Source organism: Anser cygnoides, chromosome 2, assembly GCF_040182565.1.
Source record: "Anser cygnoides isolate HZ-2024a breed goose chromosome 2, Taihu_goose_T2T_genome, whole genome shotgun sequence".
Classification (NCBI taxonomy): domain Eukaryota; kingdom Metazoa; phylum Chordata; class Aves; order Anseriformes; family Anatidae; genus Anser; species Anser cygnoides.
In genome coordinates, this window is record NC_089874.1 from 154,409,329 (window position 1) to 154,433,367 (window position 24,039).

Genomic DNA, 24,039 nt, shown 5'->3' on the forward strand with positions numbered 1-24,039 from the left:
AAAATCCCATGGCATCATGACATGTGTCAAAGAATAACATGGTCCCAGAATTGTGAGACATCTAGAATGTAAGGGAATGAAAAATGGTTCATGATACAATGTTTTTGATAATAACATCTAGGAGAATTTCAGAAAATACAGCATTTTAACTGCATTCATTTTAATGGTATTTCAAAATGGCTGTATTAAGTATAAATAAGACACCAGTGTTGAATCGTAATATATCATGGTCTTAGAACACAGGAAAAAAATCATTAATGTTTTCATGTTTTGACAGTCAAAGCAGATGGAGTTTCCCGTCACATATATTAATCCAATCTGGATGTTTATACTAGGTCATTTCATTAACCTGATATGTACAAGCTAGTTCCCTTGTTCCTCTTTCTAAAAGTTAGATAGTTTGTTTAATGAAGCCCAATTACTTAAAATTAAATTCTAATGAATTTTGAACTTGGAACTCTCTTGTTTGTTCTTTCAGCAGCTCAGTCATCTCTGAAGTGCAGCAACATTTTCTAGGTTGTCTATCCAGTCCTGCATGACAACAGATAATAGTAACTTCTGCAAGTTCATGAGGTGTATAGCACCTCTCTACAAGGCAGAGTGCCATCTCTGGATGCGTCTTTAAATGATATTCAGGATCATAATCTTTTTTTCTAATGTTTTAATAATAAGAATGTACTTGATATAGAGAATCACTAGACTCATTTGCCCATCTGGTGAAACCAAAGACTTTTGTTAGAAGGTACCCGAACCTTACTTCCCTCCAGCTGGCTGAATTTGAATGCAATGTATGCACATAACTGCAAGGCTGAGCTGCATTACCTGCTCTTAAATCCACATAGGTCCCTATAGTGCTGCAGTCCACCATATGGAAAGAAGTGGCTGCTGCAGTACCTACTTCATAGAATTCACTTTTTAGTGGTGTGCAGGAAGTAGATAAAAATAAACTATTATTAAGGCAGGATTCCTTTCCATATAAATTAATGATGTATTACATACATGCTGTGGTTTCTTGTAGAGGTGAGGTCTCAGTGCCTCAAGTCACTGCAATTCTGAATATAAGACAATAAATGTAACTATTTCTTGCCTTATGGAAGCCCACTGGCATAAGAGTAAAACCAATTACATTTCTTATGACTATTTTTGGATTAGCCATCACACAAGATTACAGTGGGCACAATCTTCAAAAATAATCCGCAATAAACCATGAAGAAAATCTTGTTATCATCATATCAATAGAAAATTGGGTATAGTCACCTTGTTCAAAGAGCAAGATTCATTATACCAAAATCTTTCCAATTTTTCAGACATGATATTTGTCAAACATGATTTTAAAACCTCTATATTCTACAACACACCTTAGTGATCCATACTATAATGTAGCACTGTCCTTATCTTTAGGAAGTTTTCAGCCCTATTGAACATCCTGTCATCAACCATATTTATATTTTCTCAGTGGTGACATTATTCTTTCTCCAAACGACTCCCCTGTCAGTGACTGCGTGGTATCACAAAGAAACCAAGACACATGTTGAGTTCTAGTATATTGGCAACCTGTGCTGTTATAGTTGCTATTATTTCTATTGTCACTAAATGCTTTCTTGGTCTAATCTTAAAGTAACAAATATCTATGAAGAACAAAGTTCAGATGAAAAAGCACAGCTACATCCATACCCAAAAGGTTCCTTAGAAGAAGGAGGTGTGATAAAAATGTTATTTTTAATCTACCAGTGAGATATTTACTGTCTTCTTGGCTCAGCTTTCAATACCTACCAGGTTGTACGATACTATTATCTGCCTAATTCATGCAAAGCTGTCTCTTATTTCTAAAGACATCTGGATAATCAGAGCTTTATTGTATTTGCACCTGTGTTACTCTTTTACCATGTGACATGGTGAAAATGACATGTTGGCCAGGCTGACAGTATTCAATTAGCAATAATTTTATCTAAGCACAGTTGTGAAACAAAATTTGGTATATGCCTTTTCTCACAGATATGCTGATAAAATCTGGTCTAGATTTGTCATACTTGGGACTTAGTGGAGACGTACATTAGGAGCCCAGTCAGACCATATTCCTAGTGTGGACACTGGAGAGTGGAAAATCTCTTTATTGGGACCAGTATGATTAAAAGACATCTTTGGGGATACTTGTTTTTCTGCACTGACTATAAAGAAAGTTGAAAGCGACCATGACCATAGCTTGATACTTCAGCTAAAGTGAATCTGGACTGAGGGGAGTTGTTAAAACCCCTTTAGGCTTTTAAACTTTTCTCCTATACTGAGGTTACTGGCCCAACTTCACCTTCTCTATCCTTTTCCTATAGGTATTTTCTAGTTTTGTTGACCCTTCTCATTTTTTAGTAATGTAATTGATAGAACTGTGAGATGAGGAATTTAATACCTATAAGCGCTACGGACTAACAGTCCTTAAGAAAGTATATCAGAACATCAGAAAATTGTGAATTATCCTCAAACTGTGGATATATTGAACAGAAAATGGCAGAAGGGTTTTAAAAATAGATGATCCTTATGAGGGAGAAATAATTACGTATTTCAGAAATACATAGTTTAAGCAACAGTCTGAACTTCCTGAAGCTGTGGTACTTTGCCTTTTATATTTAAATTATAGCTGGCTTATAAACACATTAGTTAGCAAGTCCTTTAGCAAGCTTAATAATTCATAAATCATATTTTCCTGTATAATAGACCCTGGTTCCCTATGAAGCTTACGATATTTATGATGGCTCCAAGAAAATTAATCAGAATAGATGCAAATATAATGACATTCCTGGCCAAGTAGGTCTCATTAATCCAGCAGCAAGTTTTCCGGAGCATTAAGGGTAAACATTTGTAATCCTCTGCTGTGGTGATTAGCACAAGAGCGGAGTGCAGCATAATCAGAATAGAAAATTGAATGACCATTGGTATCACCCTGGAAAGAAAAATAAGAGAACCCAGCATTAAACCACATCACAATACTACTGCTAATAAAAATAAATGCGCAAACAGTTAACTCTAGGAAAAATCAGTTTTCATAAATCTGAGACAATTACTCCAGGGGAAAAAAAAAAAAAAAGAGAGAGGGAGAGAGAGAGAGAGAGAGAAGCAGAGGCATGTTCCATAGGTCTGTTACTATTTCACTTGTTTTCTTGCTGAGAAACTGCTGTTGAAGAAATAAGCAAGGGAAATTGCTGCCAGTGCCTCTGTCTGTCTACCTAGGGTCTGAACAATCAGAACATCCCTTCTTTCAGCATTCAGTTGTCCCTTAAGTTGCTTTTGGAGCAAATCTATTCACACTGTAGGTTTCTGACTCCACCTGTGTATGAACTGCTTCCCAACCCCAGTAGGCTAGCTTTCTGTGTGCAGTTTGGACGAGTGATATTTTGTATACAGCACAACACAGGTGTCTTGAAAGTATACTACATTTTTGGTCTCAAACTGTAAACTCAGAAATGACCAGTAAAACAATGCAGCCTGATTTCTGGCATGTCAGAATATGGTAATTACAGAAATGTGCTCTTCTCATCCTAATCCAAAACATAGCACCCTACCAGCTACTAGGAGGAAAATTAACTCTGTCCTAACTGGAACCAGGACATCCTGATTTTAATTAATAGTGGGTCAACTGCGGCTAAGAATGTCATCAATTTTAAAACAAACAAACTGATCTACTGTTTTCATGGAAGACATTCAAAATATAAATCATATGAAAATATGTTCTGTGGTCCAAAAATTTTAAAATAAAACATGTAATTTGGCATACCCTAAACACTTCATTCGTGTGAATGTGATCTTTATCCAAGTATTGTTAAATATGTACATTGAATAGACAATTAAATTCCTTTGAGTAAACCATTAAAACCAGAATTTCTTCTTGTCAATCTTTCATTATATTTTTCTAAATTTGTTCCTTTTTTTCTTGCTTAAATCTGGGACATGAAGTCAATCAAGTAACTGACATGCCTGAGAAATGTGGTAAATTGTTTTAATTCACTGAGAACAAAGCACTCAGCACTTCATAAATCAAGTTTATTGTCCCTGTTTCTGCCAGTTATTGTCCTTTCATATCTCTTTTCCCAAAGATTTTTATTTCAATTAAACCCATGCAAATTAAAAGTAACTCCACTTCTTCCGTAAAGTTCCGATCTCTTCACACTCCTTTCCCTTGCCTTTTTGCAATACAGAGTAATTAAGTAATTAAAATTTCTAGTAACCTAGTTGTATACATGCCAGTACTCTACAGTGACATAATTGTAATTTCTCACAGGAAAAAAATCTTTGAAAGAGATTTGAAAGAGATCAGAGCATTCCACGGAGACTTTTGCAATTCCAGGTAGCTAAGTGTAGGTGAGAAGTACTCTGCTTCTTAAACCCCCTGTAAGAGTATGTTTTATCTTATTGAAAACATGAAGATTCAGATTTGACTACACATCCACTATCCCTCATCTTGTTGAGTAAGGTACAATACTATCCCTATGCCTGGGCCTTATTGCAAGACAAATTTAAGGGTGTAAGTGGAAACAGCAGTGACAATATCACCACAGCTTTTCTATCCTAGTTTGTCGGTATGTTTAGATCAGCCATATTCACTCCCTGAATCCGAGTGGGCTATATTTCAACTTGCCTGGAATTGTCCTCAGTTTCAGGCTATTCAGATTTGGATTTAGCAGAGCTAATTCTGAACTGGTTCTAAGCTATGGCTTCTATGTGTAGGAGTCCAGAAAAAAAGAATAGTTCAATAGATAATAAACAGAAAAGGTGTTATATGCATAAGATGATAGTTTTTTTGTAGTACCAAATTATGTTACAAAACATTTTGAAATAATATACGAAAAATACCAAAATGGAAACTCTGTTCCCTAATGAACTGAAATAAAATGATTTACACATTAATGTCCCTTGAGAGCTTCCATGTGGTAATATTAGTTTTGAAACTCTTCTCATTAGTACACAATGTTATCTTACATTTGTTTCAGCATTTCACTCCTACAAGACTTTCCAAATATTTGTATGTGATGAACACAGAACTCAGTGGAGCTTCCCAGAAAAGTTCCATTCCTTCAGCAAGCTCATTCAGAATTTTGAAGGAAAGAACAATGTAGCCAGAGAAAACAAATTGCATTTGGGAAGAGTGAATAATGAAGAAACAAAGACTGGAGCAGAAGCCACAGATTTCGTCCTGTACAACTAAAAGTTCGTCACAAAAATCTCAAGATTCACTGAAAGTCCCAATGACACCAAGCAGGCTATGTGACAACGCTTTGAGAACAGCTTCTGTCTGTGAAAATACACAGAAGGCCACTGATGCTTACTGTAAGAGCAAAAGACGTTCATGGGTACACTCAGGATATCCTCATGAATGGAGTATAGGAAAAAGGAGGTATGTGTGAAATCAACAATCCTGGAGACAGAAACCTTTTCTTCATGGAACTGATAGTTCATGGACACTAAATATTCTAGTTTTTCTCTCACTACTATATAGAGAGATAAGAAGTAATACAGTCTCCATGAAAGAAGACTATACTGTGAAAAAAATATATACAAAAACATTAATATGTTTAAGAGACAGCAATGTAGAATCATAGAATCATAGAATCATAGAATATCCCGAGCTGGAAGGGACCCATAAGGATCATCTAGTCCAACTCTTGGCACCGCACAGGTCTGCCCAAAAGTCTAGACCATGTGATTAAGTGCACAGTCCAATTGCTTTTTAAATTCAGACAGGCTTGGTGCAGTGACTACGTCCCTGGGGAGCCTGTTCCAGTGTGCGACCACCCTCTCGGTGAAGAACCTCTTCGTGATGTCCAGCCTAAACTTCCCCCACATCAGCTTAACACCATTCCCGTGGGTCCTATCACTGGTGTTTACAGTGAATAGGTCACCTGCCTCTCCACTCCCCCTCACGAGGAAGTTGTAGACTGCGATGAGGTCCCCCTTCAGCCTCCTCTTCTCCAGGCTGAACAGGCCAAGTGCCCTCAGGCACTCCTCATATGTCTTCCCCTCTAGGCCCTTCATCATCTTCGTTGCCCTCCTCTGGACACTCTCCAACAGTTTAATGTCCTTTTTGTACTGTGGTGCCCAGAACTGTACACAGTACTCGAGGTGAGGCCACACCAATGCAGAGTAGAGTGGGACAATCACCTCCCTCGACCGACTAGCAATGCCGTGCTTGATGCATCCCAGGATACGGTTGGCCCTCCTGGCTGTCAGGGCACACTGCTGGCTCATATTCAACTTGCTGTCAGCCACAACCCCCAGATCCCTCTCTGTGGGGCTGCTCCCCAGCATCTCATCGCCCAGTCTGTACGTATAGCCAGGGTTGCCCCGTCCCAGGTGCAGGACCCGGCATTTGCCTTTGTTAAACTTCATGTGGTTGGTGATCGCCCAGCTCTCCAGTCTGTCCAGATCTCTCTGTAAGGCCTTTCCACCCTCATCCGAGTCCACAACTCCTCCAAGTTTGGTGTCGTCGGCAAATTTGCTCCAAACACCTTCTAGTCCTACATCCAAATCATTTATAAAGACATTGAAGAGGACTGGCCCTAAAATGGAGCCTTGAGGGACCCCACTAGTGACCATCCGCCAGCCAGATGTGGCCCCATTAACCACAACCCTTTGAGCCCTGCCCGTCAGCCAATTGCTCTCCCATCGTATGATGGTTTTGTTTAGTTGTATGGTGGACATTTTGTCCAGTAGGATCCTGTGGGAAACCGTGTCAAAAGTCTTGCTGAAGTCCAAAAAGATCACAACAGCTGGTTTCCCTTGGTCAACTAGATGGGTGATCTTATCATAAAAGGAAATCAAATTTGTTAGGCAGCACCTACCCCTCATGAACCCATGTTGGCTGGGACCAATGACTGCATTGTCCCCCAGGTGCGCCTCAATAACTTCAAGAATCATCTTCTCCATAATTTTACCAGGCACTGACATGAGACTGACAGGCCTGTAATTGCTAGGGTCTTCTTTCTTACCCTTCTTGAAAACTGGGACAACATTTGCCAGCTTCCAGTCTACTGGGACCTCTCTAGATTCCCAAGATCGTTGAAAAATAATTGAGAGAGGTCCCGTGATGACATCAACCAGCTCTTTAAGCACCCTGGGATGGATCCCATCTGGACCCATGGACTTGTATGGATCCAGGTGGAGCAGCAAATCCCGCACATGTTCAGGGTCGGTAGCGAGTTTGTCATTCCCACCGTCATCATGGTCCTCCCGCTCAGGGCACCCAGGGTCCCGAAGCCCATCATCAGAGATGAGTTTAAGAGACATCAATGTAGTCAAGGAAGAGAAAATAAAGCCAGGAAAAAGCTGCACAATAGTCGTGGAGAACTAGTCAAGAGAGTCAAAAGAGCTCATTAAGAGAGCTGTGTGCTTTAGGATATTCATCTCACTGCATAGCGGTCTCATATTTATTCAGCTGAAAGCCACCTTGAGGTCCACTGACTGACTGGTTCTCCATTGGTTATATTTTGAACCCAGGGCATGGACTCTGGGTTTCAAAAGTTGTGTGAAATAAACTCTTTTGGCTTCCTACACTACAACAATATTTTGCAGTAGCTAAATGACTGAGATTCTTTTTGGAACTGAGAGTTTCTATTAATAACTCAGATGCAGATAGACAGCCTATTCATGCATATGTGTCCAATACAGCAGACCTAAACTGACCGAGCTTTAAATGAAACCAAAATAAAGCTTTCAAAAAGTTTGAGGTCAAGACTCAAGATGTCAAACCTGAGGACACTAAACATGAGTTCTTATTTCGGACCGTCACACTACACATTTAAGACCAAATGTTATTGTATTATGGTAGAATACAGGGAGCAGCTAGGGACCTAAGACTGGGATATCAATCCAAAATGCAGTGCAACCTGCCTAGGCACCTGAGAAACCATGGCTTTGTATTTTTTATAATAGATATGTAGGGAACAAGAATTCTTCTGTGGTAGCTATTCTGTTAGATATTGATGTGTTTGTCTCATCCAAGTCTGCTTATGATAAAAACAAAATTAAACTGTGCACACCTAAGAAGTCCCAGAGAATCAGCCCAGTATCTGTGTAAAGATTATATTGGCAGCATGCTGATAGGATCAAGTACAGCAGAAGATATAACAGAGGTTATAAGAAAAGGGACAAGACATAATACGTTTCTGTCTAAGAACTTCTCTCAGAAGTGCATGGGATAGATCCCCTTTTCATTGAAGAAGCAATTTAAGGCCAAATGATTTTTTTTTTCCAGAGGTCCCCTAATGTCAGAATAGAGTTTGAAATGGAGCTTTTTGCCTTCCCTCTTCCTTGTTCATAGTCGTAAATCAAGAGTTGTGGAGCCAGAAGGAAAATTTATGTAAAACAAAGGATGCAGATGTTTTAAATGAACAATTTGAAAACTGTTTTTCTCCCCTCACAAGAACAACCCAGTGAAAAACTGTCAGAAATAAGAGTAGCACAGAAGTCTGCTCTAGTATGACCTGTTGCACATGTAAGCATATAGGAAGTTTATTGCAGGAGATGAATCAAACTCCCAAGCCTTTCAGATGAAAAAGATGAATCACTGCAAAGTTGGCAATGCAACTTAATGGCTTCATAGAGGATAATTACAAGAGAAATATGGCATTAATTTATGTCACTTAGAGTAATGACTCAATATTTCAAAGCATGAAAGCTACTGCAAAGATTCTTAAATTCTGTGAGGTACCTATCCTGTCAGGGGAAAGTATGAATGAATCCAATATTTATCCTGCAGGAGACATATATAAACTGAGATAAAATTCTGCAACTCCCTTACATAGGAGTTATAATAACAGAAAAACAAGTTAACTTTTCTGTTAAGTAAAGTTAGTCTTTGTTCTTTTTGCAATTGCTTGGTGAAGTGCTGGATGAGGCCCTGGGCAACTTGATCTACTGGGTGGCATCTCTGCTCATGACAGGGGGTTGGAACTAGATGATCTTTAAGGTCATCCAACTCAAGCAATTCTGTAATCCCATGATTACCTTCTTTAGCACACAGACCCACGCAACTTACATGGGAAATTCTCTGAAGATCCTTAGTAAGATATCCTTTATGATGATTTAAATAATGTTTCTTTTACTGTGTTTCCAGAAATTCCCAAAAGACTCAGCTTAGCAAAATATTCAAATGTACTTAAACAAACACATAATTCCATCCCTGTTCAACAAAGCACCAAAGCATAAATTGAAAAGCTCTAAAATATGTTGATAGGGTAAGTTACCATGAGGGGTGTGAATTATACAGTTTGTTAGTTTTTCCGTGTAAATGATATCCATGCTCTCCTCCTATGGTACTTCTCTGATATCTACTAGAGGTATAAACATAAGTGTTTTCTCTTAAACATAAGTGGATTCTCTGAATCCAAATCCTGCCTAACTTAGTGATATCTTGTTCATGTGCTTATACTCATAAGTGGAATTGGTTTTTGAACAGAAATTTTAGAAATCTGAACTTATCTGAACTTATTTCCTCATTCAATACATTTAAATAAATCTTCTTGCTCAGATCCCCTCATCTTTTTCATCTTTTTATCTTTTTTTTTTTTTTTTTGGCCTTGCTCAGCTTTTGAACACTCCTCATTTAACAACTATGCTTTATTAAGACTGAAGACTGAAACATATTTCTGAAGTAAAGTATCAGAACTTGAAAAAATGAAGACCAAAATCTGACTTCTTAAATCTTTACAGTGGTCTTCTGAAAGGACATCAGAACTGCCATGAAGTACCTGATAACTTAGTCAAATCCTCTTTCTCAAAGGGATAGTGGTAGTTAGTCTTTCCCCAGATATCTACCCAGGTTCTATTAACCGACTTCTGAGGCAATCCTGGGGCCAAGGTTCCACAATTTTGTTTTAAAAACCTCTGCTTATCTTATCTTGTAGGAAATAATATAGGAAACATCTAAATTTGTTTTCCCATTTACTATATTTACAGCCTGTTTAATATTCAGTGACAAAAAGGTCCAAAGAATTTGTGAAGTGCAGGGGAAAACACAAATTACTGTGTAATATGGGAAACCAGAATGAGAGACAGCTGCAGGCATGGCAGCTATGTGACTCCTTCTCTAATTCCAATGGCACTAGATACCGTCATGAGAATTAACAGAGATGAATTTGTGCAGATAGAAAAAATGTCATGCATTTTTGCTGGTATAGTAGTGATTGATATAGCAGCAGAAATAATTTTAGAAAACAGGTTCCATTAATAAGATCCATAAATCTTGTACATACTGAGAAAAGGCAAAAATAACAGCTACCAGAAGTGAAAAATTTTGAATGTGCATTGGGAGAAAGACTTCAGACAAGCAAACAAACTTACTACTATTAGAGCAATATGGCACATAAGGAACAGCACAAGGTCAGACACTACTCTGCGTACATTCCCATCAAGGAACAACTATGGAATACATGGTACACCACTGCTGCAGAATGCAATTACCGACCTGCATCCAATCACTGTTTTGTTATTCTGGGACATAAACATGGTGAACAAGGCCTTCCAAACATGATCCAAGAAATATTGCTGGATGATTGTAACATAAGCTTGTTATTTCATGTACAAGTACTGCATTTTCAAGGTTATTCTCCAGGAAGCCATAAGCTAAGGTTCATCCGAGTGGTAGAAACCACTTGACAATTATGCTCATCTGGGCATTTCCATTTGGGCACTTGTTCAAAGATCAAATGGGATTAGAGGCTTGCTTTAGCAACAGTTGATGTTCTGCTGGCTTTGCTATGCTGTTAGAAAACTGACTGTATTCCTTATATATAATCTTGTTTTGTTAAGTAGCAGACTAAAAGGCCAATTGGTGGGCTTGACTATGTTACACATGTGAACATATAGGTCACAGCTGTGTCAGTTTCTTCATTTTGATAGGAACTTGTTGCTTGGTCAGCCCCAGACAGAAGCAGAAGGGGCAAAAGGTCTACCAGATCATTTGCTGCTGCTGCTTCTTAAGGGCAAAATATTGCTTCCCCCAGCTGGGTAATAAATATCTTTAGCAACAAAGCACAACACTACAACTTTCTAATGTAGCATGTAAGGAACAAAACCAAAACAATCCCTGATTGTTACTTTGTAAAAACAGTTTTAAGTCTGGATCATGTTTTACTTGAACGCAGAAAGCACCAGACCATACCATGTCAAACTTTTGTAAGAAAACGTTAACACTTATCTCAGTGGGAGTTCTGCTTAAAAACATAACCTTAAAATGTCAATAGATACTACTGTCTCTCACATGAAAATGTGAAGTTTCAGAGAATGTGATACAAAAGCAGATAATAAAGGGAGGCGGCGGGGGGGGGAGGGGGGTGCATAGGAGGAAGGGCAAAAATATTTCCAAAGAGTTTGGGGAACAAGCAGTTTATTGGCTCATTCCACATCTGCTAGCAATGTTATCCCATTATTTCCCCAAGACTGCCTTCAGATACACAGTAATATATTTCTGTATTTACCTGGAAGAAGGAAGTAAGCTTTGGATAGCGGTGATAAACACAAGAACAATAAATGCACACACCAAGTTTGATTTGAATACTTCATCCCGCATTTGAGAATACTGGAATAAAAAGAAAAAAAAAAGAAGAGCAAATTAGCTGTTAACCCAGTGATTTCATAAAGACTGATGCATATGAGAGGTTTGGGGGAAGAGCTAATAAGTCAATAATTCTGAATTTATTTTTAAAATCCAAGCACAACCAATAAATCACAAATACACTGGTAAAATACTTATTGAACATAAGTCTCTAATTTTCATTTGTACTATGAAATGGTTTTGTTGACTGTCTCTTTTTCCGATTTATTTGCATAAAGTGAATGAATAGATATTAGAGGCTTCTGCTGCTGAATACAGTACTAAAAACATAATTGCTTCACCAAAGGAATTGTGGGTTCCTTCACCTGAAAGCAAACACAAAAGTAACCTGTCTGCATGTGTTATATTACAGAGGTGTCCCTGTGCTTTCCATATACCTTTCTGCTTTCTTTTTTAATTATTTTAAATGCACCCAATTTGGGGCATTCTGTAGCTAGGATGTAAGTTATGTCTGTACCCTGACATTTCCAGAGGCAGTACAGAAACTTGTCAATGTGGGCATTCTCCAAGGAGAAAATGAGGGTATTATTATGTAAAAGATCATTTGAAGTGCATTATTACCATCATTTATCGGAAAGGTATTTTTTCCCCAGCATATTGGACCACTGAAAATGCTAGCAGACTCCCATTCTATTGGAGTTAGCCAGAATTGGAGTAACAGATACATCAATAAATCATAGTGGGTCAGTAAATTGCAGTGAATCAGATTAAATAGAAATGTTGCCTAAATCTTCAGCTGGTATTAAACACTGATAATTTAATGAAACTCTAATCATTTATGGCAGATGAAGATTGGTCCACAGAAGTATTTATCTTATACAGATGACAACAAATTTTCTTCACCTAATGATCAATCCCATAGGAGCTTGTCTCAGTCATTTTTCTTCCTCTGAACAGTAACTCCATTTTATTTAATCTCTTTTGAGGGATCTGAGAGTTACATATGCAGAAGAGAAGTAAACCAGAATCAAAGAAACATCTGATATCAGGATATTTCTCCAGGAGTTTGAAAATAAGGCAGATTGCAGTTATAAATGCCTGAAGAGTTTTATAATTGAGAAAAATAAAAAGCAATTAATAACTGTATCAGCAACATGTGTTGAGAGCGTTCATTTGTGTACTCCTGCATTTTACTGCTAAACTGTTCTTGAAGGAAGATCCTGTCTAGACTTAGGCTACACTCATACAGACTATACAGACTCAAGCTTCTGAAATAGGAAAAAGGCTTCTCTTTCCTGCTCCCATTTGCTTTGAGTAAGAGATGGGTTTGTTTGTTGACGCCTTTCATTTTGGATCCTCCTCTGCCATGATTATACCCTGTGTCTGCTGTTTTCAGAAGCAGTACCATTTTGACATGATTTTTGATGGTGCTCAAAGGCATCTACACTTCATTCTGCTGCTGAAAGCACAGAGGCACTGACCCCAATTTCATGTGCAGGAAAACAGAACTGCATCAGTCTGCTTGAATAATGGACCCAGTCTTTTTTGGTTGTGGCACAAAAAGAACCAAAGGGAGAAAGACACATTTCTTAAAATATAACATTAAATCCTAAATATTACTTAGGGAAATTATAGCAAATTAATTGAATGAAATATAGACATGGAATTGCTCACTGTGTCAAGCGTTATGTCAAAGGATGAATGCTGTGGTCTAATCAGTAACAAAGTTGTGATGAGAAATTTTTATTGTCTCTGAAGCAGCACAAACACCCATGATAAACATAGCATTTCTCTAACAGCCTATCCTTTTATGACTTGGAGAAGTCGTTAAGGATAAATTAAGCCTCAAGACTCTTCCATAAATATGGAAAGGCATGTAGCCTGCTGGAGCCAGGTAGAGTGGTAGAAAGAATCATGATGAGACGTACTCTGTAATCAAAGCTGTAGCTGCAAAGTCACATAGGCCTACACGCACTGGCATGACTTGTTTATTGTGCAGCGGGATCTCCTCCTTTATTCCCAAGGGACTTGAGCCATTTGTCTTGAGCTTTGGGCTGTTGGATGGCACTGTTTAGTCATGCCCAGCCAGCTAGCTGAAATTTGGCTCAAATAAATAAGGCCAAGTTTTCTCTGCCAAGTAATGTTGCTCATTTTTTGAGGAAAAACTTTACTATGAGAGTGACTGAGCACTGATAGGTTGCCCAGAGAGGTTGTGGAGTCTCCTTCCCTGGAGATATTCAACAGCTATCTGGACATAACCCTGGGAAATGTGCTCCATGGGACCCTTCTTGAGCAGGTAGGTTGGACTAGATGATCTCCAGAAATTCCTTCCAACCTTAACTATGCTGTGATTCTGTGATTCACCACCTCTCAGTTTTTCGCAGAGCTCCTTGGAAGGTGAGTGCTGGACATGCAATAGGCTTTATATGTTCACCTAGAGCATTTGCACACTGGGTAGGAAGTTGGTTGGCTTTATGCTCATTGTTGCTCTTTTGGATGAAAGGGGAGACTGTTTTTTTGTTTTGTTTTGTTTTTGCCTTCAGAGCGATGATGTTTGTGCTGCTGAAAAAGCTTCTGCAGCTTCTGCTGGGCAGGCACAGAAGAAGATGGAAACTCAAGGCGGGAAAAGGGATGGATGAACTACTGAGAAGAACAGAGAGTCTACACAGACCCTGTTGTAAATCAATAACAGAAAAGAAGATGCTAAACAGGCTCAGAATTTGCCAAGTGTTTCTTCCAGAGCTTCTTGGCTCTGCACTGGAAGTTTCTGAATCAAAGGAAAGAGGTGAGGCTTATTTCTGCAAGGATATGGGATGAAGGAAGGGCAAGGTTTGTTTTCTAGTCATTTAACTTTTCACCCATCTGAACCTTTTATACAGAGAAATTCAAATATTTAGGTCTAATTTTGACCTAAGATAACCTGTACTGAGAAATTCAAAGCTCTTTTGATATTTTAAGTGTGCTCATCTCACAGAAAATACACAGACACTCCACCTCTAAGCCCAGTCTTATTTATGTTCTCAATACAAACACACATGAGGGCTTAGGATATCTTTATACAAATCTTTACACTGCAAACTCTCCTTAGCAAAAACCCTACCAGAATGCAAAATTCCTTACCCCGTTTCTATGATTTATCTTCTCTGAAAATACATGCTACTGATGTTACCAAGTCATTGTTATCATGGTAGAGTGTCTTAATGACATATTTTAATATTTGGAAATCAACTAAAGTAGAAGGAGATTTTCCCCATGAGCGATTACATGTTTGAAAACCTTCAGTGTATTTTCATGCTACCATTAGAATTACTCTACAGTGATGACTTTTTTGCTCTATCTGTCTACATCCTATTTGTGAAAATTACCTCTAGCAAAATTGAGAGTGAATTAGTCTCTAAACGAGCCATCAAGTGCTAATGAGTAAAATACAGGTTAATAATGACTAGTCCATTTGGGGAAAGAATCTATAAAATATACCAGGTGGGGATATTGCACAAATCCTCTGAAAAATGTATTCTTACAAAGTTCATGTGGAAATATGCGTATTGCCTGAGGGATATAACCCCTTCACTAATGCAATCATTGCAGCTTGCTGTGGAATCTACATTTATGCTATCACCAAGAAGGACATAAAAGCAATGAGATAAGAGAGGAAGGGGAAGTTGTAGCACTGGCTTAAGTTGCTGTCATATACAAATGATTTAAACTGTTGCAAAATGGGACCTGTGCTAGCATTCATGGTAGTTCTGAGCATGCTGTTTCCAGAAAAAAAAAAAAAGTATATATATATATATATATATATTAGCTTTTTAAACCTCAAAAGAAGTAAATTAGCACTTTCAGTACTAGTATAAATCTGCTGTCTGCAATTGCTTTGCAATGAGAATAAGAATAAAAGAATAAAAGAATAAAAGAATAAGAATAAGAATAAGAATAAGAATAAGAATAAGAATAAGAATAAGAATAAAAGAATAAGAAACACAGGCAGGTGAAAAATCTAGCAGAAGTCCAGCATGACATTTGAGATCCATTCAAGCCACCCAAAAAGGCTTATGATCCCAATGCATAGCAGTCCTGTTACAAATGCAGGAGAAAGAAATATAGAGTATTGTTCATATGGTTACTCACTTCTCTGTGGTTTCAGGCACAGAACATTAACTTAATACTGACTGAACACCATTAATGTAACAACGTTTGGTGGGGAGATCCAGTATGGGTACTGGTTGTTCTACCTACTGAATAACTGTGAGGTCTGCAGTGAGAAGTATTTGCAGGTAAAAGAAATAAGTATTAGGCAGATACAAGTGCTGCCCAAAAGGGTGATGTCTAAATGTGAGGGTGCAATATTTTACATAAGAGAAGTTCATTTATTTCAGAGTTATGTCTGACTTACAGCTGCTTCTGTGCTGAGCTGAAGGTGAGTGGCAGCAAATGGAAATGGCAGTGTGAGATGGGAGGCCAACAGACTTATACTCTCTCTTTTCTCAGCAACACTGCAGGGAACACCTCATGAGGCTGATGTAGAAGGTCATGGTAAGCAGTTGCAAAATGTTAATGACTAGAAGAAAGCATAATTCCAGACTGAAAGGTTAGAGAGAACCTTTCATGGGTTCTTTCTAACAGAGAGAACAGAGGGGGGCTTCTAATCTGAGCTTGTTTTGCTTCCTGAATGGGCAAGAGGAGAAAGGGAGAAACTGATAGCAATAGTAATATAAGGCAACATGGAGTAAATAGCTACCTTCTGTAGGAAAACATTTCCCCTATTGTTTTTTTCATGATTGTTTGTATTCTATAGTTTAACACTAAGGCCATCAGGACAACCTGTAACTACTGTACAGGCTAACAAGGAAGAAAGGAAATGACATTTTCCACGTTGTCCCCTGTTATAGGCAGGTGCCTGTTACAGATACCTGCCTATAAGGAAGAGTACATTGCAATTCATCTTTCCTTAACCCACATCATCCCTTTACATCCTGATGCAATCCTCAACTTTCTCTGAACACACTCATGGTGTCTTTGCACACTCAACACAAGCAAGAAGTTTGCTGGCTGGCAACTATCTAACTATTGGAGGTGGATGAACTAGAGCAACTAAAACAGTGTTGACATTTAAAAAATAAAAACAACACCTATTTCTGTGCAGTGCTAAAAAAAATCAGCCCAATTCAGAGGACAGAAAAAAATAGGAAATACCTAAGGAAATATTGAATGAAAGGAAGTATTAGTGAAAGAACTACTTTCCATGTCTTTTAACATAGGGTGGCATTGGAAATGTTACAGTGAGAAGAAAATGTATCAAAAGTGATAAAAATGTTGGCTTTCTAATAGACTTTTTGATATCCAGAAGTAATTAAACACTTTATTAATATTTAAAATCTGACCTATGAAATGTCATAGATTAGGGCATGGTTTTGCTCATCCTACCCCCTTGCCTAAGTTGCATTTTAATGAAATTCTGACCTGACTGTCTAGATTTTCCATAAGGATGTTAATTATGAAGTCTAAAATCACGAGAGAGTTTGGACTCTGAACATAGAATCTGATTCTGGGCAGTGTCCATTTGCTCCAGCCTACGTTCAGGACTTGTTTTTATTAAACAGCAATGTAAGGTGAGGTTCTTAATTCAGTAGTCTGCTTTACTCATCAAGTTGTTTGTGACCAGGCTGTTTCTTCTTTTACACACACAAAAAATTCTAATACACCATCCACCACCTTGATTATTGCTGTTATATCCAGACTTTTCCATCTTATCTTTTTACCTTGTGTCTTTAAAAGATTAAAGATTGCTCATGACTTTTAGATCTTTAAATGCTAATTAACAGGATATCAGAAATCCTGAATTTAACTTCCTGCTCCAAAGCCTAATACTAGTGTTAATGTCTTTTTCATATAGCATTCACAAACAGGTCTTGGACCAGAGCATGTGATCCGGAGAACCCCACCAAGCTTCCAACCACTATACCACAGAGTCATATTATTCCTCTTATCAAGATTTTTGTCCCTGACAATTTTGGCTTCTTTTCTGGTACAGTCTCACAAGACAAGTGGGGAAACTTTCTTCATTGACTGCTTTTGTCCTCCTAAGAGAGGTGTGGTTTCAGCCACAGCCCTTTCTTTAGCTGTTGTTGAGATCCGGGTTCCTGACAGCTTTGCATAATAACTGCATTCTTTTGCAGCAGTGGCATCTTTTGGGATTTTACCTTGTGTCTCAGTATCTTAAATATCTTCATGGGGAAATCGAATCTTTCCCTTTTTTAAGCAAACAATTATTTTTCCTTCTATAGGCTTGCTTTTAATATAAGGACTTTGATACACTTCAAGCAGATTTTTTTTCTTTTCCAGCAGTTTTCATGAAGCTCTCACCATTAATACCACCTGAAGACTAGTCTCCTATAAGTCAAGCAAAACAGTCTGTTTTCCAGTGGAAAAGTGATGGTGACGTAAGCCTTCATACTAGAAACTACTTTTTGTTTTTCTTTTCTTTTCAGTCTAACTGCACATCAAATCATAGGCCTGCTGTTGCTGCATTTCAATAGCATGCAAGTCAATGAAATCATTTGAGATCTATGCAACACCTCTCCCACTCAGCTTGCAAGTAAAGTTCTCCCATTGCCTTTCTCTTTTTAACTTAAAGCTTATATATGGATGTGGACTGAAATAGAAATTAGTGAGATCATATTGCTGCTGAGAAGCAACAAAAACAAGAACAACATTTACCTCTTAAAAACAAATGTTAAAAAGGGGTGTTTAAAACAAAGAGTTGACATTAATTTGGACTTGAAATAAACAGTGGCTGACTAGAGGAGACCAGATGGATTCTATTAGTAAATGAAAGGCACTTATCTATATAAATATAGGTATATATTTTGAATAGAAGTGTCAGTATATTAATACGCTCAATCACCATTTGTGCCAAAGCAACCTGTCATATGACAGAAAACTGCTTGTACTAGACAGCAAATGAAATCCGCAAAGTAGCTTTTGTTGTTTTCAGAAGAAGAGTTTGCCCAATGTAGGCATTTTCCAGCAATGAAACATAATCACTGCAGCACTGTAACACCTGCATCACGACAGTGTCCATTATGACCTCTAGTCCAGTCCCATCTTCTGAAAACTGAAACAAAATGAAAAAGAAGAACAAAACCAGAAAAGAAACAATGCAAGCTAGAACCTAGAGCTTCTCTATTTCAGTGGACATTTATTACAATTTGAGTAGCAAATAATTCAGCTACCAAGACCCAGCTACCTTGTGCTCCAGGCTGGAGTCTTTAAACATCAGTGAAAAAGGCTTGATATGCTCTCTTCTCAATTTATCGCCACTCCGTAAGTCGATGGTGTGCTCTATTCGCTTGTTAATTTCCTCAGGCCCAGACTGGACATGCAAAGCTTGTGCAAGATGGTTTGGAAGCAGATTTATTGAATTTCTTGTTAGGGCAGCCAGAGTCTAGGGGAAAGCACATGCAAACAGAATAAACCTGCTGGTCCCCTTGGGTTAAAATGCAATGTTTTAGATCATGTTGCATTGCAAACCATTACAGCATTCCATGCAATTCATTTGATGAAATCTACAGAATTGTAAAATAATATGTCTGTTCCACTAAACACATACAGTAGATTAAGGGGAGTACTTTAATGTCTGGTTTAAACAGACTATGAGGTTTGCTATTGTACGGAATATTAGGAATACAATCTCCTTTCCAGATTCTGACACATAACCATTAGAGCATGCATAACGGGAGTACACACCAAAATCACAACAGAGTACTGAACTCAATGGTGTGTTTTCACAGCTTAGAATGGAAGCTACAGAAACAGAAGACACAAACAAAACAGGAGTAACAATGTTTTTCTTGGTCTTAAAGTTACTGGATGTGTGTAGTTAAGGAACAGATCAATTGGGAAGTAGTGAAGAAGGTGCATTTATGGTTACTTCAGCATGGCTTTTCGGATAATATGTTCTTCTTCACTACTGGTATATTTTAGCCAGTCAGGATTACAGTTAGGCTATATCATTTAATGTAACTGTAATTCATATTATTTAAAAAAAATATGTATTATCTCAATTGCTTTATTCCTTTGATATTTCATTGACATATCAAAAAAAAAATCTCTTGCACGGCTTTGCAAATGAAAGTTAGTGGAGGTAGTACAAAGGATGTTTCACCTTCAGGAAAGAAGTAGAATTTGCTTTCATAACATAACTCAATCCAGTTTTATGGTACCATTTTGTGACACAAACTACGGGGAAGGCGCAGGCTGAATGGGAAAATAATATCTACTACCTGTGATATTCCCACGTGTTAAGACATGTTAATGAATGGAAAGGATATAAACCTTCATACATCACAGCATAAAATACAAATTATGGAAAAACAATATACTTTTGCTTTAGGAAATTTATCCTATAGCTCCTTGCTAGAAAAGATCCTCACTATTTCTTACAAGTCATTGTTGTGAAAAGGAAGTTGGGCTGGATTTATCACTGCATTTCTCTGGAAAGCCAATTCTTTTGGATCACAGGATTATGTATAGATAATGAGATAAGGAGGTTTCCCTCATTCTTATTCAAAGTATAGTCAGCAGTTAACTTTTAATGAAACTTGGAGATCACATTAAAACACAGATAAGGGTCTCAGGTACTTGCTGTCAAACACTAATTTACAACTTTCTTTGCAGTCCTAAAATAAAGGGTCCAGGGACTCCAATATATAGGCAGAAAAGGATATCAGGACTGAAATCATCTGTCTATTGAAGTGAAAAGTAATCTTCTTGCTTGCTTTAGTAGACAAAAGGCTTCAATCATAAATGTTTGGCAAGTCTCTCTACTCCAGTTTCCCCATCATCCCTCCAGAAAAACAGTATCATCAACATTTTGGGAAAAAAATCAAGGAAACTGATACTAAAGTTTCTCTTTTTATAATAACATTTCAGATATGCCTCAAAACATACCTTAATTAAGTTGATAATTAAGTTGATAGCTCCAAGACTAGAGCCAAAACCCAGGGAAACAATCCATTGAGTCAATACTGTATTGCTACACATTAAAGCACTGCTTAATTTAGCTATTCCTATCTCTTTTAAACTGGGTATTGCAGGAAAGTTATTATCAGTTTCTGGGGATGAAATCTCAAAAGAGGATCTGAAGTCACTGTTAAAGGACAGAATCATATCAAATGCTGTTGTGTACATTAATTTCTGAGAACTCATATTACTATGTCTGCATTGGAAATGAAGGTGGAGAAGGTCCCTAATGTTTTAGTTGGGTACTGTGTTTTATTTACATAAAGGGGATGTTCTCAATTCATTCTGTTAAGTGACTATTTTTTCTTCAAATTATCTTTTAAAATTTGTTTAATATGAAAACAGTTTTCTTGCTGAATGTATGAACTGGTTTACAATTTGTAGCAGATGAACATGCCATAATGTCAAGAGCATGGCAACAGTCAATAGTACTGGTGCAAAATTGACTCTGAAGTTGTATTTATTTTCAGAGGAAAACAAGAAAATTCATATTTGAGTTTAGTAGAGCATCTCCCTTATACCCATACACGCACTTAAGACAAATGCTTCCCAGTAATTAGTAATAAAAATAAAGCAAAATATCATGCAAATTATTGGCCAAGAATATCTTCTAACCATACTTTGTCTCTGCAGCCCTATCTTCATTCTGTATTTTTAAGACTGTGCTTTCCCTAGGTAAAGAAATATTGGTTCTCCTTGCTACCTCTTCTACACTTTTATGAACAGCTTTGTGAATAATAGTTGTGAATCCTACAATAGTCTTTTGAGCTTTCCTGATGCTGACGATAACCACTCGTTGTACAAAACATGTACAGAGTTCTTTTAGGCAAACCCCCCACCAAACTTGAATCTGAGTATAAACAATAGAATGAATTAAAAGCAAACAAAGAAATAGAGAAATCCACCCTACTAATCCATCCTATTTAGAAATATTTTACAAAAAAATAAAATAAAAAATGTAGCTAGCATTAGTTTTTTCCTCCTTCCCATAAAGCTGTTATTTAATAAATCCAATCATCCTGACTTGAGAAAGAAGGGAAATCTATAACCAGTGACATTTATAAAACTCTAGGTAAGCTTTACATTATTATTATTATTATTATTATTATTATTATTATTATTTTCATATATCAAACACCAGATCTTAGAGGTAAATGGGGAAATACAAGCTCACATGTTTAGATAGACGGAGTGTGTGTGTGGGGGGGGGGTAGGGAGCAGGTAGGATTTGGTTCAGGAGGAAGACAATTAAGTGAAGATGCCTAGGTGTTTGGTGTCTAAGCGTCTATTAGTAACAATACATACCCTGGATACGTTCGGTTGCCCAATCAAGTGCAGTAATTGAATTGTCAGCTGAGATGTCCTAGGCTATCCTGGAAAGCAATCTAGAGCTAGGAGATTTGACACAGGACCTACTGAAGTCCCACGCACTGTTGGTCTGGGTGGGAACCAGCTGAAGTGTGCTAGGGTATCTCAAACTACAATAGATAGCCACAGTTAAGAAGCTGTATGAAGATCTTACTCCACATGGTGAAGCCTAGTGAACTGTTCAGATAATGCACTAGTTGGGACATTCAATTGTTTCAGCTTGGGTGATTAGCAGTATACGAGACATCACGGTCTCTTGCCTGGTTTTATCAGATAGTACAGATGATCATGTCTTTTATAAGTCCCTTGTATCACATCCATGCATGTGGATGGCATCCTGGAGTACCTCAAAAAGCAGTAGACCTTTACAGTTAGGAACTGAGCTCTGTGGGATATTGACACCTGAGACAGTCAGTAGAAAAAAATGGAGGTGCTTTAGTTTTGAACTGAATTCTATCCTGTTTATACTTCGCTGTCTTGGAATTCCTTATGTTTTTGTTTTCTTTATTGCTGTTTTTCTTTTTCTTTTTTTTTTTTCATGTCTTCCTTCCTTCCTTCCTTCCTTCCTTCCTTCCTTCCTTCCTTCCTTCCTTCCTTCCTTCCTTTCTTCCTTTTATTTTTTTTTTTTTTTTAAATTTTTATAACTGCTAAGTCATTGCAGCCATTACTAAGATATGCTTACTAAAACCCAGACATTTTAATTTACTTTTATCTAATTCACATCATTACAGTCCCATTAGGTGCCTCTAATACCACATACAATCACCATATTTTGGAAGGCCCTCTGGAAGGCCCAAAGAAGAAATCCAACTCTGTTCTCTTAACATAAAATAACTGCTGTCTGGCTTTCCCTGTTTTAGAAAAGAAACCCAGACACCTATTTCAAAAGCAGAAAGATCCTTCCATATCAGGCATGGTCTGAATTTCCTAGCAGACACTTGCATCTTGGCTTACCTCACAACCACAGCTAAGGCACGTGGTTGTAACAGCACTGTAGATCCTTATATCTTTTGTTAATGTCTATGAATGTGTAAATAAAGAGTGGTTATTCTGTTCCTCACTCATATCAAGACACTTTCAATTCACTGACTTAGGCTGCCCTCAGGTTGCTTCATACTAAGTGAGGCTGGGGTAAAGAATATGCATGACAGTGAATTTGAGTTTGGGCAAGAGAGCTCACCAGGCAGTCTGCCATTTCATATGCTTCTCAACATAACTACAGCTAAAAGTAAGCTAAATGTGAATAGAGTTACTCAAATTTTGTAATAACTTATATCAGGTAATGAAATCTTTTAAGTGTTATTGGCAAATATTCAAATGTATCGAGTGACATTGTTAGGTTGCTGCTACTTGGATTCTCAACATCTGTTGCTATCAGTGCCTTTTAGGCTGCATAATTACAGTTATTAAACAGTTATCCTGTCCAAGGCTGACATGCCTCTGAAAAAAAGCTACTATATCCTAGTATGATTTAAATTTATCTGATTTTTGAGCTGAAATAAATTATTATTGAGCAGTAATGACTATTCTCTCAACTTTAAAATTAAAAATTACATAATAATTTAATCACACCTGAAATAGTAGACTTTTTAAAGCTAATGTTCACCCAAAAGCTTATTGTAAAAATGTGTAATATAAAATTCTAGTTGCTTCCAGTACAAAATCAGTTCTGTTCTGTTCTGTTCTGTTCTATTCTATTCTATTCTATTCTATCCTATTCTTAAAAAAATAGTGAAAAACAATTCTAGATATGGATCATTTGTTGCCATAAGACAAACATCTTTGTAAGACAACTGTTTAGCTATGCTTATTTCAATGATTTTCATCAACTTTTTACTAGTTCATTAGGTGAGAGTTTTTTCAACAGTAGAATAGAAAAAATAACCCTCCATTTTAATCATCTTTTTTGTTAGTAACAGGGTCAGATTTAGCTGAAAAAATTAACAGTGAAATGATAGCTTATTCTACATAGATTTTTTTGGACTACAGGAATGGTAATGTCTTAAAGTGAAAGGAGAAAGAGAGAGACATCAGAAGATAGGTACAGCAGCATGCATTCATACCTCTCTTCCTAATGAAATGAGAAACTAGAGGGAGCTCAACAAAATACA

At 37.4% G+C, this 24,039-nt stretch overlaps 1 protein-coding gene across 2 annotated transcripts in view; it reads right to left on the bottom strand.

Annotated features, from left to right (window-relative positions):
* The window catches only part of ADCY8 (adenylate cyclase 8), a 128,318-nt gene that overhangs the window by 25,144 nt on the left and 79,135 nt on the right, over window positions 1-24,039 (bottom strand). The window contains exons 8-10 of one of the 2 annotated variants that reach the window (XM_013197351.3): window positions 18,786-18,983; window positions 11,463-11,563; window positions 2,734-2,935 (exon numbers count right to left, since the gene is read on the bottom strand). In XM_013197351.3, the coding sequence (XP_013052805.3) occupies window positions 2,734-2,935; window positions 11,463-11,563; window positions 18,786-18,983 (501 nt within the window). The remainder of the gene's footprint in view (window positions 1-2,733; window positions 2,936-11,462; window positions 11,564-18,785; window positions 18,984-24,039) is intronic. The other variant, XM_013197352.3, reaches the window with a different exon arrangement.